The 15,907-nt window shown below is 40.5% G+C and overlaps 2 protein-coding genes across 2 annotated transcripts; one reads left to right on the top strand and one right to left on the bottom strand.

The window, feature by feature from the left end:
- Positions 1 to 342: 342 nt before the first annotated feature.
- On the top strand, positions 343 to 1,509 carry LOC104610901 (fatty acid desaturase 4-like 2, chloroplastic). Its single transcript, XM_010277745.2, has one exon. It carries the CDS (start codon positions 379 to 381, stop codon positions 1,303 to 1,305), a length of 927 nt encoding a protein of 308 aa, XP_010276047.1. The 5' UTR covers positions 343 to 378; the 3' UTR covers positions 1,306 to 1,509.
- Positions 1,510 to 5,494: 3,985 nt separating this feature from the next.
- On the bottom strand, positions 5,495 to 6,877 carry LOC148803942 (high mobility group B protein 3-like). The gene is made up of 4 exons (XM_088898635.1): positions 6,771 to 6,877; positions 6,573 to 6,663; positions 5,648 to 5,728; positions 5,495 to 5,560 (listed from the first exon to the last, which is right to left on the bottom strand). Exons 1-4 carry the CDS (start codon positions 6,875 to 6,877, stop codon positions 5,495 to 5,497), a joined length of 345 nt encoding a protein of 114 aa, XP_088754761.1.
- Between the last annotated feature and the right edge of the window lie 9,030 nt (positions 6,878 to 15,907).

The raw sequence follows: 15,907 nt of genomic DNA, 5'->3' as shown, positions 1-15,907 counted from the left end.
ACACGTTGAAGCCCAGCTATTGCTTTCTTATTTGATTGGCCATGGACAGCCAGGCGGACTCCAAAGAAAGAGAATAGCTACGGAGCTACCTCCCTAGCCAGAGAGAACCAACTAGACTATTGTTGTCCTATCATCCTATGCCAATGCTTTGACATCCAAAAAAGGGGTGACGGAGATTCACTCCGAAGTCAGCCCGTTGGCACTTGAGATGCTGGCATCCCCACGCAACCACCACAAAAACCACATCACAACTCCGGTCCCCACTGCTTTTATCACCATAAACCTCCCACGCAATCTACAGCCACTATTACCACCTATTTAAGTAGTCCATTGGCGTGAGCAGTTCCTAGTTAGCCATCCACCCTCCCGGCTCCCCCCATGCCCACCTTACTCCACCCCAAGTACCCATATCTGGGACTGGGCTGCCATTTTCGTCGCAACACATGTGGCCTCCCTCGCATCGCCGCCCGTGTCTATTGCTCGACGCCCAGCACTGCTCTTGATGAACCACCACCACCACCACGCCTTCCAACATCACCTCCCCTTGTTGCGACCACTCGACGTGCCAGCAGTGCCCCCCTACTCGATGACCCTAGTTTGCGATCAACATGGTCTCATCGTGCCTGGGTTGCAGCCGGGTGCACCTCGGTGTTGGTTTCCCTAGCAAAGTCGGCAATTGAGTCACATACATGGTTTGAGCCTCTTGTTGCAGGGTTGATTGGGTATGTGCTAGCTGACCTTGGCTCTGGGGTCTACCATTGGGCGATTGATAACTATGGGGATGCTTCTTCTCCTGTGTTTGGTTCCCAAATTGAGGCCTTCCAGGGTCACCACAAGTGGCCGTGGACCATAACCAAGCGCCAATTTGCCAATAATCTGTATGCGTTGGCCCGTGCAGTATCGTTCGTTGTTCTCCCTATAGACCTTGGTGTCAATGACCCAGTTGTGCATGGTTTTGTAGGAGTCTGCTCGGGGTGCATCATGTTCAGCCAACAGTTCCATGCTTGGGCCCATGGCACCAAGAGCCGGCTTCCTCCACTGGTTGTGGCATTGCAGGACGCAGGGGTGCTCGTCTCGCGTGCACACCATGCTGCACACCATCGCCCACCTTACAACAATAACTACTGTATTGTCAGTGGCGCCTGGAACAAGTTTTTAGACAGAAACAAGGTTTTCGAGACACTGGAGATGGTTTTATTCTTTAGGTTTGGGGTGAGACCCCGATCCTGGAGCGAACCCAACTCCGAATGGACTGAACAAGTCGACAACCCAACACCTCTACAAGTCACACTCACACAAACGTGAACTTCGTCACAAGTGTTGCGACGTTGCTATATATATTTCATTTTGTAGATAGATTAAATTCGTGCGTCAAATTGCAAACAAAAAGGGCTTCGTTTTGTCTTGAACACTAGCTAGAAAATATGAAGATCCAAAGAGATTAAAAATTCAGGCAAGTGATTCAATGTTATGAAAGGAAGAAAAAGATTCAGTATTTTAATTTCTTTCTGGATTGCATGTCAAACACAATTCCAATTTTTCCAATACCCATAAGGTTTCTAGTCACTGGACCACATGGTCCACAACCCTGGAGCGAGCCCAATTTCAACTGGGCTAAAAAATCTGAGATGTAGAACAATCTCCGACGTTTTTTCCTTTGCTATTGTTTCGGCTGTAGACGCCTCACGGTCAGGTTAAATGGTTAATTATTGATCTCTACACTTTACCATGCTTTCTTTGATGGGGATTCCGGCATATTTGGTTGTGGCTAGTGAATGCACATTTGAGCTAAAAATTTCTACTTCTAACAGTATTGTTGATGCTTGGTCTTATTTGCTTATATTATCTTGTTTGATTTAAATGCTCTCGTCCTCGTAACAAAATGACTGTTCTTGTAGTTTAATTGGTTCGGCCATGTGATGCGAGTGCCAAACTTCAAACACCTCTACAAATGACTTGAGCAAGCTGTTAAATTTGGCCAGCCGATTGATTGCCAAGGCCTGTTCTCTGTTTTGTTGTTAGACAGCTTTCGCAAAGAGGAATGGCTGCCGGTGCGTTATGGGCTACCTTGCTCCTACTACAAGAAAAGGATTAAAGGAGTAGGGCTGCAAATAGATCGAATCTAATCGGATATAGGCATATCCGAATTTGATTTATTTACATTCAAATTCAAATCCGATCATGTCCATCGGATATCTAGTGCGTTCTAAATGAATTAGGATTGTAATCTGATATTAAATAGTATAACTAATAGCCAAAAAAGGATCAAAATATTATCTATTATTAATACAGTGAATTAAAAATGACTTTTATATTATATTTTATGAACAAAATGACTTGAAGGTTACTTGTATAAAACTTTAACCTAGGACAATTTAGTAAAAATATAACATGAGTGATGAGACCAACTTATATAATATAATTTTTAAGGATATATGAGCACATATATTTAAACCGAATCGAATCAGATCATATTGAATTGGATAGGGGTAAATTCATATTTGGTCCAATTATAAATGAATAGAATTCAGATCATGGACCTCTTTGGCGTAAGGGGACTTGCTCAACTAAGATCGATGGTTCTTTAATTAGGCTCAATTTGGAAATTTGAAGGAGTACAAATACAAATTTGTAGAGCAAAAAACCTTGTATTTTATATTATTTTGTATGTATTTGTATTGCACATATTTGTTTTAGGGATGCAACTTGGGCGAGCCTAACCCAAGCCCGAACCAGCCCAACCTGGAATTTTACATGGGTTAGGCTTGGATTTTCAATCCTTAGGCCCAAGAAGTTGGCATTTTTATTTTTCGGGCCAGGCTTGGGCCTAGCCCTTAGGTAGCCCGAACCCAGCCCGAGCTCAACCCAATTATATACATTTATGCACATATATATATATGTGTGTGTGTGTGTGTGTGTGTGTGTGTGTGTGTGTGTATGTAAATGTTGCATAAATATTTACATATATATACACACATATTCGTATATATACCATTTGTATAGATATTTTACATACATACATAAATATATGTATATATATTTGCATAAATATATTTATATATGTATAATTTTAAAGTGAGTTCATTGACCAACTCAAGCCTGGCCCGGGCCCAAGCCCGAGCCCAACCCGAGTGCATCAAATTACAGAGCGAGCTAGGCTCGAGTTGGGAAAATCGGGCTTGACCTCGGGCTCACGCCTTAAGCCCAAATTTTAGGGTTGGTCCTAGGTTGACCATAAACCCAGCCCAACCAGCCCAACTTGCACCCCTAATTTGTATTTATACTCCTACCAAACTAAGCCTTAGGAAAAAAATAAACAAGTAATTTCTGAAAGGGAAAATTTTTGATTAATACCCGATACTTTGGGCCTAGTACCACTTTGGTCCCCAAACTTTAAAATGCGACAATTCAGTACTCGAATATTCAAAATGTGTCAATCCAGTACCTGTTGTTAACCAATTCGTTAATTAACCATTAAGTGGCGTTTGAAAAGATATAAATGTCCTTCAGGTGTCATCTAACTTTATCAACCATCCAAATGTTGATAAAAAATGAACAATCCCAAATCCTTGCCTCTTCTACGGGTGGCAACAAGTTGAGCTTTTCACGAGCTCGGCTCAGTTTCAACCGAGCTCGAGCCTACTAGAGCTTGGCTCGTGAGGCTCGCGAACCGGCTCGAATATATATATATAATAAAATTATAGAAAATAATATATATAGAATAAAAATATTATATTAATTTTTTAAATATCAAATAAAAATATTTTTATATATAATTTTTTATTTTTTTATAAAATATTTTTTCTTAAAATCAAGCTCGAGCCTGATAGTATTTAGTTCGGGTCGGCTCGAATCCACCCCTAGCCTCTTCTATTCGAGAAAGTTGGGGTTACTAGAGTGCTCATTGAGACATGCCCCAACTTTTTTGAATAGAAGAGACAAGGATTTGGGACTGTTTATTTTTTGTCAACATTTGGATGGTTGATAAAGAGAATTAGGTAGCACTCGAAGGGCATTTGTATCTTTTCAAATACCAATTTGATTAACAGATTAAATTGATATATTTTGAAAATTTAAGTACTGAATTATCACATTTTAAAGTTAAGGAACCAAAGTGACACTAGTCCCAAAATACATGGGAATTTTCCCTTTATGAAAAGAAGTAGACAAATGCAGCGTAAGCAAAAAAGGTGATATTATTAGTGCAAATGGTTTCTTCTTTCATAAACAAGCGATATGGAGCAGGAGACAACTCCAACACCACTGAAACTTGGCAGAGTTGATAGAGAATATTATAATTTGTTTGTTTGATTTTTTAATGAATCCGACTATGATACCCGAAAGGTATGATACCTAAAATATTAAAAACCAATCGACTAGCATCACGCCACCATGAAATGGTAACCAATAAACCAATCATGGTATTCATCAAAATTCACTAGGGTTTGGATTGGTAAAAATTCTTAGATATCATACCCTTCTGGCATCAAGAGTTCATTTTTGTTTTTTGATACGATAATGCCTTTTAGTGCAAGGCTAAAACGAGAATCATGGGCTCGAGACCGGATCTGTCCACGAAAAGGCCATTACAATATCTTGTATGTTCTAAGTTATAACTATCTAATTAGTTAAGTTGCAAAAGAAGAAATGTCCACAAAATAAGAAAACATATCAGCGTAGAAGGGCATGTTAGCATCTGATTATAGAGCAGAACAAACGAAATGTGATTGCTAACAGCCTTCACAATCAAGATTCAAGAACGATCACCACAACATTTAAATTTTGAGCTGGTACTAGACAATCTATACTACAACAACAGTCAGCAGGTGGGATCGCAAAGGAACATCCACTTGGCTAAGCCGCATTTCAGTACGTTAAGGAAGCTAATAACTAAATTACGGTCCACTACGCTATACTGACTTACAGATTATGCCATTTGCATTCAGCATTGATCTTTATTTACAACCACAACTTATTCCTGCAAAAAGAACAGAAGACGGAAAAGGTAAATCCATCGTCCATAAAATGTGTATGATGATAGTATGATACTAAGAATATAAGATGCAGAATCCATTACTAAATGGTATACTAGGCCGACCTTTTGAGTGTGGAGTCAAAGTAATTGGATGATCACGGCCATTCATTATCAAACCCTTAATTTCAAGACAAGATGGTTCAGTGGATTTTAACAGTAACAACTCTAATAAGGGACCGGTTCCATGTTTTAACTTTTATACATCACGAGTTTCTATCCTCTTGTGTACTGAATTCGTCCAATGTAAATGAGTTCGGCTGAATATTTGTTTTACTTGAATTACAGTGATAGAATCCTAGATCTGCCCCAGATTTTTTGCTTAGTAATTGGCCAAAAATGCTAGAAAACAATTGTTTGATGTAACAGGGTTGTGAATTTGTGATTGATCAGAAATGAAACATGTAGGTGCACCGTAATACAATCCCAAGAGCAGATCGACCTCCCTAACTGATTAGTCCGTCACTCGTCGTCGTGTACCTTGGAAGTCGATTTATCTGATTCGTTATTTTTTCCTTCAACTTCATTCTGGTATTTCAGGGGAAAGAAGCAGAATATGAGGACAAAAACAGCATAGAACACTAAAGATTTAAAAAGAAATAGAAAAGAAATTACGACTGTCTTTATATATGCTTCCAAAGCTTGCTCGTATTCGGCCTTTCTCTTGGCAGCATTCGCAACGTAAGGAGCTTTTTCCTGAAAATGAAAAATATATAAATCAGAGGCCTTCAGAAAAAGAAGGAAATACGCAATAACAATATAATAACGCGCAGTAACTAGCTGTTTTCCTTCACAAATTTGAACAAATCCATGAAATATACTAAATATGATTTTCGACTTGATATTTATAAAATGCATTTAACCTTGAGATTAGATAATGCTTACCGTCACCGGTTCAATATTTAGTTGCTTTGATCGAGAGTTGATATATATAAATGTATGTTAGGATTAAACTCTGAATTACCGATTAATTAGTATGACAAACAAGAAAAAAATAATTGAAGAATATGTGAATTATAAAGCAAATAATAAGAGCAAAAGAAATATAAAGATGGCACCAGATTTACGTGATTCGGTCAAAGAGACCTATATCCACGGGAGAAGAAAGAAAACATGTTTATTTATGTCCTTGATGAGAGAATTACAAATTGACCACCTTACTAGTGCCGAAATGCCTTTAACAAAGCCTTGAAGCACTCAAAAAAGGGCATAGATGACTGTTTTGAGTTGGTGTGAGAGAAACCCTTAATGGCAGCAGTGAAGAAGAAGAACGATCCAAACAGAGTAGGAGCAGATCTTGTCAGAAGATGGTGATGAAATTCTCCCAATCTTTTCAGCCTTCTAATGCTCTCTATCCATACACATACTACCCTCAGGAGGCATCGCTTTTATAGAAGAAAAATAGGGAAGTGGAGGAGTCACAATAAGTGCAACAGTTTTGGTGGTGTAATTGTGACTGTTACAACATTCATACCAAATAATAAATGTAGCAGTTTTGGTGGTGTAATTGAGGCTGTTGAATTACTTAACCACACCAAACGTCAACAATGTAGATCAGAGTTCGATCCTTAACAGCAGAGATGGATTTGTTATCTGGAAAATTCTGTTTATATTCCTTCCTAAACTCCTCCCTGTCATTAACACAGGCAAAAAAGTTGAAAATCAAACTAATTAACTATTAAAAATATAGTTAAAAATCAACCAAAAAGTCCTAATTGCAAGAATAAAAATAAATTACATAAATATGAGGGACGCTCCAGCCGGTCGTTTCGGAGCACCGGATCCTGTCTTGCTGGACTTCTGCTTTGCGGTAGCATTTGCGTTAGTCTTCCGCTTCTTCAGCATTCTGAGAGCAGATGAACATTTCAAATAGAAGAAGAAGAAGAGGAGGAGGAGGAGGAGGAGGAGGATCTTACTCTGTATCAGGCTTCTTGCGGGCAATGGAGGTAGTCTTCGGTTCTGTAATGGCGAATTGGCGAAAGTTGCAGTACCAACTAAGCAGAAAAATAGAGGGGATTGTCAAAAAAGGAGCAGCTCTAACGGACTCTGGGGTACATATTAAAGGAGATAAGAAATTTCCATTGAATTTAGTTTCTGAAGGGAAGGAATATTTAATGACCTTATCCAATGATGATGGGCCACGTCGCATTTTGATTTTCTATGCCCTATAACAGTCTGAGTTCACTATTGCTACGACAATTTTTACTTTGCTGCTCCACCTTGCCATAGAAGAGAATTTTCATGCCAGGTTATTCACTTATTCCGGCTGGTTGTAGGCAGTCTGGATCAGGTAGACACAACGTTTATTATTATTTATAAACTGCCATTTTTTAAGATATTCATAGAGTTTACGGGTCCACATAATTTCACCCTTATATCAAACCCGTAAAATTATACGGGTCACTAAATTCAATTTGAACAATTTATTACTTTAATTTAACCATTATTATTATTATTATTATTTTAGTAATTAATTTTAAATTTTTATTATATAATAATAATATTAACTAGATTTGTAATTATTTAAATATTTACTTAAAATATTTTTTTTTCCAACCGACTATAATTATTATATAATAGATTTGTTAATTCATATTTTGAATTTAAGAATAAACATTAATGATTTGGCTTAACAATTTTAATGACTGTTAATAAATATTGATTCTTATTTAAGGTTTAATTATTGTATTCGGTAATTATTATGGGGCATTCTTTGAATAAACATTAATGATAATTGATTATTATTATTTACTTAATTAAGTACTTGATTATTATTATTAATTATTTCTATAAATAATTGATTGTTATTATTATTTACTTAATTCAGTAATTTTCAGCAAGTAATTATTTGATTTAATTTGAATTATTTCATTTTTCTAATTATTTATAATAGACATTTAGGGTAGTCTATTTATTTGATTTAAGAGACTTACCATGTTTTATCTAGACAATGACCCCATACTAAGTAAGGGGCAACTACAATATCATTTAATTTGAAATTTACTATTTAACAATAAAAAATCAATGTCCTGTTGAGCAACCCACCCCCAAAAAAGTATCAATAACTTTGAAATCATTAATCTATTTATAAAATAGCGAAATTAGACGGATGTTTACAACAATATCACCAATACCGCTTAATATTTAGGGACATATGAATGGATAAAAAGCATTTAAATGATATCCATTCAAAGAGGCAAATAAGGAAGAAAATCATTCAAAGAGATGCTAAGAAAAACAATCCATGCTAAACAATATTTGCAAATGCATCCATCCTCTGAAGTAAGAGATGAAAAATATATGAATACAATCAAATCATCATGTATGGCTACAATCAACTAATAATTTAATCAAGACTCTAAAGCCCATCCAATAGAGGAAATATGAAAGAAAGGAGAATAATGTGATCCTAAGTATGGAAGTCACCTCCAAGTTAGGTGGCAACGCTTCTTTTGGTCGATCATGATTACGGATTTTAAGTCTAAGCTCCCCATAGTAGACTGGCTAGAATTTATCTTTAGGAAAAAGGTAGGGAAACATGTATATAACATAATGCTTTGTTTGAATTATGGGAATTGGGAGATAGAAATAGGAAATGTAGGTTGAAATTATAATTTTGGGCATGTTGATGTGTCAAATTCAAGCCAATTAGAATACTCATAGATTTTTAGTTAATTCATTTAGTAGTAATTTGAATATTTTTTTATTCCATGTCTTTATTGAGTAATATAGATTAATAATATATTAATAATTATGAAATCAGAAATAATAATAAGTATATTATTAGTACTATTATTTACTAATAATATATTCTTATTATGTGTGTATTGATTTTGAAATCAGTAATATTAAATTATTATTATTATTATTATTATTATGAAATAATTAATCTGTTATAATTATGATTTTTAGTTAACTCCTGAAATAATAATTGCTTTTATATTTCTTTTAGTTTAACAATAATGGATAATTGAAAGTTTATAATTTAACTTTAACCAAATGAAATATTTATTGGAGAATAATAATAGTATTGATTATAAGTACTTATAATAATAATAATAATAATAATAATAATAAGTAACACTAATTATAAAATTAATGTAAACATAAAAAGATTTTATCTTGATTAATAATTAACATTATTAAAATACTTATTAATTATCATTAATTAATTAACATTCCAAAGTAATAGTTATCATTGTTATAATTAAGGAATTAATTATCAGTAAGTAATTATAATCAATAATTAAATTTTATCAGAAATCATTATTATTAGTAATAATTAATTATAATTATTGATAATAATAATAATATAAATATATAATTATATTAATTAATATAAGTATTAATTATAATTACTAATAATAATAATATAATTAATTATTTCATATAAATGTATAAATTATAATTTCTGATAATAATTCTAATATAAATACTTAACATTAAATATTTATTTTCAAAATATTTAATATTAGTTAATATAAATATAAAATGATTATTTTGGAATTACTAATTACCATTATGAAAATCATTAATAGTTATCATTCCGAATTAATAATGAGAAATATTATCAGTAATTATTTAATATCAGTAATTAAGTATTAGCAATAATTATTATAAGAAATTATTATCTGTAATTAATTATTATCAGTGAGTTATTATTATTAGTAATTAATAGATGAAATTAATTAATTAGAAGTCATTAATTATTATTAGTACTCCTCTCTTTCAAAAAGTTGACTCATCATCATCGTCATCATCAATGGCAACAACTTGATAAATATATAATTTGATAAAAATAGGTAAATATCATTAATTTATTTTTTTATCTTTTGAAAAACTGAATAAGAGAAAAATAAAATGGTTAGCATTTCAAATGAAAAAGTATTTGTATTTTTGCAAAAAAAACAAATCATTAAACATAAAAATACAATTATTAAAAAATAAGGTCGTTAATCAAAGAGTATTTAAAATTATTCAATAAAAAATATTTATAAGAAATTAAAATTACTAATTAATTATTTATCTGATTTAAAATGGGTAATTTCATTGAATAATTTTAAGTAATTAAATTTTGCTATTAACATTTTTTAATAATAATTAGTATTATTAATAGATTAATAATATATTAATAATTATGAAAGCAGTAATAATAATAAGCATATTATTATTTGATGTGGCGCGATCCGGACACTCCTAGCTGGCGGTTGACTGGCTCCTTGTTGGCAATGAGCGGCACCTGAGAAGATGAAAAGAAGGATTCCCGGGGATTTGCCCGGTGGGAATACTCCGATGCTTAAGTTAGTACTGTGTATGGGGAGTAAAGAGAGAAACGAAAGCTAAGAGTGGAGGTCGCGCTTTATCACTATATTCGAGAGGTTAGAGGTCTCAAGAGGAAGTTTCTCCTCTGCCCTAAGGGCTTTTATAGGAGCACCCTTGCGAGATCAAGGATAACCACCACTGGGTCTCTGCCACACCCGTTACCTGCCAGGGCTGTGCAGGTGGCTGTTGGGACGTACTCCTTACTCGGGTGAGTGACACGTCCCCAAAGTGACAGGCACACGCCTCCGCCTACTGAGAGACGTGGGCGCAGACTGTCGAAAGGACAAGGACTGCGCCGTCAGTTAGGGACGTGGCCCAGTCTGACAGGTACGGCTTATTAAATAGAAGCTTCCTGAGGAATGCTCGTGCGACCCATTCACGAGCTACTTTGCAACGAGCTTCGAATACTTCAGAAGTACCCTTATTAGAATTGGTCCTCGGATGATTTGCCTTGTTTGGGAGCTCGAGCGAGCTGGCTTTCTTATATTGCAAGTTAAAGTTTGCCTCGGAATATCCCTTGAGGTAGCTCGGGGAACTCGGAGCTCGCATTGTGGTGAGCCCCTCCTTTACCCCGCTACCCTGTAGCGAGCTGCTTTATGGGCCTATCACTTAGCCATACCGGACCATAATGCTGAGCTGTCGCTTACGCTGAGTCAGCGTCCACGTGTCGCCGTTTCATAGGTCGGGTCAAATCATCCTTCATCAATTGCCCCCCACTCCTCGGGCTAAGAGTGCCGCCTTAATGCGGGGAGTTTATGAAGCGCGATGGACTGATTTGACCGAAATTCAAACTTGATTGACTGTCTTCAATAAATGCATTTGCGGGAATCAAGAGATCTTCTGACTTCTCCGACTTTTCGGATTCTGAAAACATGCTGAGGTGGCCTTTAATTCCGAATGTCGTGCGGCTACGACTACCTTAATCGTGGAAGATGTGCCGCCAATCGCCTTCGGTTTTCAGAAGGCGTGCGGTCAGGGCGCCCGCGGACCGTTGTATCTGCTTTGATCCGGGCCGTCGGTTTGAGAGGGCGAGGGCTATAAATGGGGAGCCCCCCTCGGCCCTATCTCCATCCACGCCATCTTGCTTTGGATTCTGAGGTCGCGTACTTCGCCTAGTCTACTCGAGTTTCTCAGTTCGCTCCGTTCCGTCTACTCTGGTGAGTCCCAATCGCCGACAGCCATGTCTGGGTACCCATGCCATACCTACCACAGGGGCGATAGCCAAGATGATGATACTCCCTCAAGCTCGGGGGGAGCCTGGGAGCATATCCCGAAGGCTCGGGAGGCCTCTGGCAACATGGCATCCACTTCTAGGGGGAGGGAGCCTGATACCTTTGGCCCTTCCTTAATGACAGCGGAGAAACTCAGGTCTCTGATCCGCTACTTTCGCCTTCCTGGGGACCTGGTTTACAACCTCCCTATTGGCAACTTCCCTTGGGAGCATGGTCCCAATGACATAGTGATCTTTCAGGAACAGCTCGAGGCTGGCCTGTGTCTTCCCCTGCACCCCTTGATAGTGGAGGTGCTGAACCACTTCAACGTCACTATTGACTAGCTTCACCCCAACGCTGTTCGAAACATGGTTGGGACTATATCCTTATGTCATGAGTACTGCCTCCCTTTGGACCTTGACATTTTTGCCTCTATCCTTTGTATAAAAAATGATACTCCTGGGGTTCCTCCGGAGAGGCGCTTTTACTACCTCTCTCCCCACCGCAACTACAAGCTCTTGTACGAGCTGCCGAATAAGATCCCCGCCTGGAAGCGGGACTAATTTGTGGTCCGTAACCCCGAGGGGTGGCCCTTTCCCACCGCTTGGAGGGGCGCCATCCAGGACCCGGTGGCCGAGCTGAACCCTGAGATTCGGAAAACAATGCTGTCCTGGGCGTCGGTAGGCTTCCTTTGCTCGGACTACTTGGCCGAGGAGAAGCTCGTGCAGGCAGGCTTGAGCCCAGGTATGTCGGCCTTTTAGGTCGCGTAGTGTCTTGTGACTTGTGTACACATGCATTTTGCTTCCTGTTGGACTAATATCTTGTGGTCTTTTGGCAACCATCATGTCAAGTGCCGATTCGCGCCGCCTTCTCTCGGGCAGCCAGAGATGCCAGGTGAAGAGGACGCGCCCCGACCGGACCCCTCCTTCGGGAAGCACTGAGTTCGGGTCTGCTGAGCCGGTCCTGCCCTCTCCTCCGCCTAAGGTTCCGATGCCCCCTCCTGAGAGGACTAGTGGGGTCAACCCTGGGGGAAGCGAGCCCTCTTTGTCGGGGGAGGCCCCCTTTAACCCCCTTCAGCCCCGCCCTTACCCCCGGTTCCCAGTGGGAAACTGGGAAGGGGTAAACGATTATCTGGTAGCTCGCCGGAGGAGTCGGAAGGCAATCAATAATGACGAGATCACTCAGTGGGGAAACATGGAGCCCGGGGATCTCTCTGCGTTCGCCTCTGCCCACTGCATGGTGGTAAGTGGCCTTTTTCCCTTTTTCCCTCTTGTTTTGCCCTTTTTCGCTGTCTTCTGATCTTCTTTTTCGTCGATAGGTAAATTCCGCCATCCATGCCATGGCTCTCCAGACGCGCATCCATCGCGTCGATGCCCTCGACCAACGTGCTACCAATCAGAAGCTCCAGGTCGAGCTCGACCGGATCCGGGGCAAGCTCCATCACACTTGCAAGGGGAGCAAGTCTCAGGAGCTGCTCGTTCATGACCAGGAGGCTCAAATCGCTCGACTTACTGAAGAGAGTGCACGCTATAGGGAGGAATCGTCGAGGATGGCGGGGGAGAGGGAGCTCCTCAGGCAACAGGTGCGGGACCTGGAGTCCACTCTTCTGAATCAGACCCGAAACTTTGACTAGATGGTGGAGGCTGAGTGAGAGAAAGCAGTCTGGGATTTTAAAGACTCCCAAGAATTTCATGACCTCCAGGCGGAGTATGGCTCGGGTTCGTACCGCTCAGGGTTTAAGCTCTGCCGGTGGCTGGTTTGGAAGAAGTTCTCCGTGCTTAACCTCGACGGCATTACTATGAAGGGTCTATCCCTTGAGACAGCAGACCAAGCGGATGAAGAGGAGCCTGACTCTCCGGAGGATGAGGAGGCGGATCCTTGAGGTGGCATTTCTCTAGGCTTCTATGGCTTCTGGGTGCCGTGAACCCGGTCTTTCACTAGTTTTTTGGTTGGGCGGTTGTGCCCTATGATGATCAAACCTTTCCCGAGCTGTTTAGCTCGGTTGCTGCACTTGTTATTTTCCTTTACTGCATTTGTTTGTTGTTTGTTTTTTTTTTTTTGACAATGAAAGTCTCTCCCCTCTTCTGAGTATGATGAACTCCTTTTATTTTTGCTAAAGCGATCTCATCATTTGGGTTATTGAAGTTACCTACCCAAAGTAGGGCTCTTCGGTAGGCGTTCTCCCTATTTGTCATGTTTAGGGCCTCCGTGGCATACCACGAAGTGATTACTACATACGTTCGAACTAAGCATTGGTTGGTTATCCCTTAGTTCGATCGACGTATCGAGACGAGCTATGCTTCGTAGGGTTTGAACCCGAGCTGCTTATGCCTTTAATATTTCATACTTAGCCTTCGCCATTGAGGTAGCTGTCTTCACGCCGAGGTCTTTGTTAGCTCGGTGTTTTGACCCTTAGGCTTAGGGAGGGACCCGTAGTTCGCTCTTGGATTCTCCTAAGCCGAAGTGGCGATTGGGGTCTTCTTGTGCCGAGGTCATGTTAGCTCGGTATTCTAGCCCTTAGGCTTTGGGAGTAGCTCGTGGCCTACTCGCTTCTTACAGATAATATTGCCTCAAATTGACAATATTCCATGCTCGAGGTACTTGTTTCCCTTCGAGGGTCTCGAGCTCATATGTTCCTTCCCCGAGCACTCGTTTCACTCGGTAAGGACCTTCCCAGTTGGACTCGAGTTTGCCAGTGTCGGGTTCAGGTACCATAACTTTACGAAGGGCCAGGTCGCCAACGCGGAGGTTCCGCTTCTTGACCCTAGCGTTGTAGTACCGAGCTACTCTCAGCTAGTAGGCTGCGGTCCTAATGTACGCGAGATCCCTTATTTCATCGAGTAGGTCGAGGTTGGTGCGTAGCTCATCTTCGTTTGTTTGATCACTGTATGCTTCTAGGTGCAACGTAGATATTTCAATCTCTGTGGGGATCACTGCTTCGGTGCCATAGGTGAGATTGAAGGGTGTTTCTCCCGTGGCGGTTTTCTCCGTGGTCCGGTAGGCCCATAGAACACTAGGTAGTTCATCTGCCCACAATCCTTTAGCTCGACCCAGCCGTGCCTTTAGTCCATGGAGGATGGCTCTGTTCGTGACTTCTGCTTGACCATTTGCCTGAGGGTGCGCGACTGAAGTAAAGTTCTGTTGGATCCCCATGTCTCGGCACCAGTCTTGAAATTTGATGTCCTCGAACTGTTTGCCGTTGTGGGAGATCAATACCAGAGGTAATCCGAAGTGGCATACGATGTTCTTCCAAAATAAGTTTTGGACATTTCGGGCTGTTATTGCTACGAGGGGTTCGGCTTCTACCCACTTGGTAAAATAGTCCACTGCTACCACTAAGAACTTCCTTCCACCCGTTGCTGGCGGGAATGGCCCGAGTAGATCAATGCCCCACTATGCAAAGGGCCACGGACTGGTGAGGTATTTGAGGTCGGCAGTGGGTTGGTGGTGAACATTGGCATGTATCTAGCATTTATCACATTTTCTAATGAGTTCAATGGCATCTGCCTTCATCGTTGGCCAGTAATACCCTTGTCGAACCGCTTTCTGGGCGAGGGCCCTGCCCCCCAAGTGTCCGCCACACAGACCTTCATGAGTGTCGCGGAGTACGAGTTTGGCATCGGTAGGTCGCAAGCAACGCAGGTAGGGGAGTGTGTAGGATCTCCTATATAGCCGCTCGTCTATCATGACGTATTTAGCTGTTTGACGTTGCACCCTTCTAGCTGCATTGCGCTCTACAGGGAGGGTCCCGTGTAACAAGAAGCTCATGAGTGGGTCAATCCAGCTTGGCTCTGCTTGAACGACAGGAGCGACCTCCTCTACCCCCGAGAATGCTAGGCCGAGACAAGTCCTCTATGTACACGGTTCTCATGGTGATGTCGCTAGTGCTGGCTAACTTGGACAGGGCATCGGTCTCGGCGTTCTCTGACCTAGGGATTTGTATGATGAAGTGTGACTGGAAGTTGGGCAGGGCCTCTCTGACTTTGGCTAATAGGCGACCATGGTCGGCTCGCGAGCTTCATACTCGCCCGTGACCTGGTTGACCACGAGCTGGGAGTCGCTGCAGATAACGATGTGCTTGGCTTTTACTTCTCTGGGTAAGGCTAGTCTGGCTATCAACGCCTCGTATTCTGCTTCATTGTTAGACGCCTCGAACTCGAAGCATAGCGCGTACTCCAGTTTCATGCCGCTTGGGCCGTGTAGAACTATTCTGGCACCACTGCCCTGTTGGTTCGAGGAGCCATCTACGTGAAGGATCCAAGGCTCCTCATCCCAGCTCGTCGTTGGCCGAGCTAGGAGAGGTGCCACACTGGCTACTACTTCACGGGGTTCGGACTCGACC

The sequence above is a fragment of the Nelumbo nucifera genome, chromosome 1 (genome assembly GCF_055504915.1).
Source record: "Nelumbo nucifera cultivar China Antique chromosome 1, China Antique-T2T, whole genome shotgun sequence".
NCBI lineage: Eukaryota > Viridiplantae > Streptophyta > Magnoliopsida > Proteales > Nelumbonaceae > Nelumbo > Nelumbo nucifera.
The sequence above is the reverse complement of the archived record's forward strand: the minus strand, read 5'-3'. Positions and strand labels throughout refer to the sequence as shown.